We start from the raw sequence: 2,592 nt of genomic DNA, 5'->3' as shown, positions 1-2,592 counted from the left end.
AGAACATAGTCATTTATAAAATCTTCGCAACAATGCATCTACTCAAAAGCAAAAACATTTCCTAACAAAACTTCCATGGATCCGTATTCTGATTAATGGAATTTCCCATTTTCCATTACTAAATCTTATATTAAATAAATTTTTGCTTGTTCTTATTTTGAGCTTAACTCCAGCTTGACGTAGCTTCATTACACTAGAAGTGGTTAGAGCTTTAGGTCTCTTTTTTATTGGTAAATCACAGGGGGGAATACAATTTCTCAATTTCTTAGAAAACCAACAAAATGTTCAACCTTAGAATTACAATTGATGGTTTCATCCAAATTCTCCATTATGTCAAAAAAAAAAAAAAAAAAAAAAATCCCAAAAATATTTCATTCCCTTATGTATATTTTTTTATGATAAAGGGTAAAGGCTTCCATTATGTCATCCTCAAAATATGGTTGTCTTTTCGACGGGAATTGCCTTCCAAATACTAATAGCTTTGTTAGGGCTCGCAATTGAGCTTTGTAAGGAGGCCGTAGCATATTGTGACCCATTCAGCCCAATATTCAATTGTATCAGCCCATTATATTGCCCTAGAACGTCATTCTACATGTTATTAAGAAATCTTATAGGGTGGGTAATTTTTCCGTACTTTTTAAGGATCTCATAATACCATACATTAATCTTATTTATGATATTTTTATATTTCTATTATGTAATCACTAATCACATATCTTTATTTGTTTAGATAAAAGTTCAAATTAGAAGAAGATTATGATGCTTATATTAAATAATCATACAAACGATAACTCCTATTTTAATACAAACACATAAGGATTAGCCATCAAGTAGTATAATGAATTTTGATCCTTCTGTTCTTTTATCGATCTCAAATTAGCACAATAAAATCATTTGAACATGAAATGGAAGAATCTACTTTACTTAGGGATAGAAAACATGGTTTGTGTGAAAGTGAGCAGGAGGAGAATTACAGCAGCAATAAAAGAAATGATACTCCATGGAGTTTTGAAATAATCTTGTCTCAAAGTCGCCATCCACTTGTGCCAAGAGGCTTCGCAGTAACTATTAAGATCTGCAGCAATAGAAGAAAAATAATAAGAACCAGACATATGAAACGATGCCAATTCCACAAGGTTCCGGAAAAGGATCGATATCCCTTCACTATCCCTATGCCAGTTTACAATAATCCCATTTTTCACAAGCAAATCCACATCCTTGGAAGACTTCAGAAGAAAATTCATAAGCACAACATAGTCGTTTATGAAATTGGCAGGGCAATTGCATTGCTCAAAGGCCAAAAGATTTCTCAATAAACATTCCGTGGGGGCTCCAATTTTGATCTTTGGAATCTCCAATATTCCATTGTTGAATCTTATGTCAAATAAGTTTGTGCTTGAACTCAATTTAAACCTCACTCCAGCCTGATGTAGTTCTGTCACACTTGGTATAGTTGTATATTTAGAATCCTTTCGTACGTTTAGGTTTGAAGGTAGAGCTCGGATTCGCACAAAATCGACAAAATGTCCCACCTTAGAATAATGTTCCTCATCCAAATTCTCAATTTTACAGATATCCCAATATTCACAAGAGAATTTGTGAGTGATCTTAATCATGGAAACTCTCTCATGGTCAATTTCTATATTCGCTAGAGAAAGCAAATCCTCGAGAATAAAAAATGGAAGCTGATTTTCAAGCACAAACAAATCATTCATGACATCCATTAACAACCAAGGTTTATTATATACACGATCATTGACAGGCCTTTTTCCGAAAAATCCCACAAATAGTACCTCAAAAATGAAGGAAGCATCTACTAAAATCATTTTCACAAAATCATGACTAGAAAGTGCAATGTTTTCAGCATAATATGCTCGCAATTTTGATTCTTTTTTTCTTATAAATTCTACAAAAACTTCCAAGCTTACCTTGGTTCGTTCAAGAAAATCTTTCAAGCATTTTCTTTTGTAAAATTCCATTGCTTTAAAGCATTCTGTGTCGTGGTGAAGTGGGCCGATGGAGACTATTAGAGGTGTGTAGAATTTTTCATTTGAGCTACGGAGTCAATTTGGAACCCTGAAGATACAAAACTTTGTAGATAAACGATGTATGCTTTCTATCTCTCTTCTCAGTGAAGCTGCTGGGTTTTCAAGGTCAATTGAAGAATCGTTGCTTGTATAGATCTTCCCGGTCGCTTGCACTTGTCAAAACAAAGTCTATGAGAAAGCATATTATTATTACATAAATGCATGACAATTGTTTCAACAAAACAAATTCAGAAAATTAACTTATTTGCAATACTTACAATGTTATGATGATTGGTCTGAAGCCTTTAATTACAATAAGTATACTGATCGCAGTTTACTTGAAGTGCGAGAAGAACATAATTGATAATATTGCCTCTAAAGTTGTTATATGTATAATATATTATGGTACTTTTGGTTTGGTTCTTAACAATATATATTCTATGCTAGTCTTTGTTTATACAATATTAATACATTCTTTTTTTCTTTATGTGAAATGCAAGGTAAAGTCCACGAAATTATTAATTATTTGCATGAAGTTTCTATGAAATGATATCACAAAAACAAA

The 2,592-nt window shown here is 32.5% G+C and overlaps 1 protein-coding gene across 1 annotated transcript; it reads right to left on the bottom strand.

Annotated features, from left to right (window-relative positions):
* Positions 1-920: 920 nt before the first annotated feature.
* Positions 921-1,979, bottom strand: LOC116128912 (UPF0481 protein At3g47200-like). Its single transcript, XM_031414670.1, has one exon. The coding sequence runs from the start codon at positions 1,977-1,979 to the stop codon at positions 921-923; it is 1,059 nt and encodes a 352-aa protein (XP_031270530.1).
* Positions 1,980-2,592: the final 613 nt, after the last annotated feature.

The sequence above is a fragment of the Pistacia vera genome, unplaced genomic scaffold, assembly GCF_008641045.1.
Source record: "Pistacia vera cultivar Batoury unplaced genomic scaffold, PisVer_v2 Contig205, whole genome shotgun sequence".
Classification (NCBI taxonomy): domain Eukaryota; kingdom Viridiplantae; phylum Streptophyta; class Magnoliopsida; order Sapindales; family Anacardiaceae; genus Pistacia; species Pistacia vera.
This window is presented reverse-complemented; position numbering and strand designations above follow the sequence as displayed.

Excerpts from the sequence above, each read along its gene's own strand:
- LOC116128912 (XM_031414670.1), bottom strand. The coding sequence starts at position 1,979 with ATGGAATTTTACAAAAGAAAATGCTTGAAAGATTTTCTTGAACGAACC.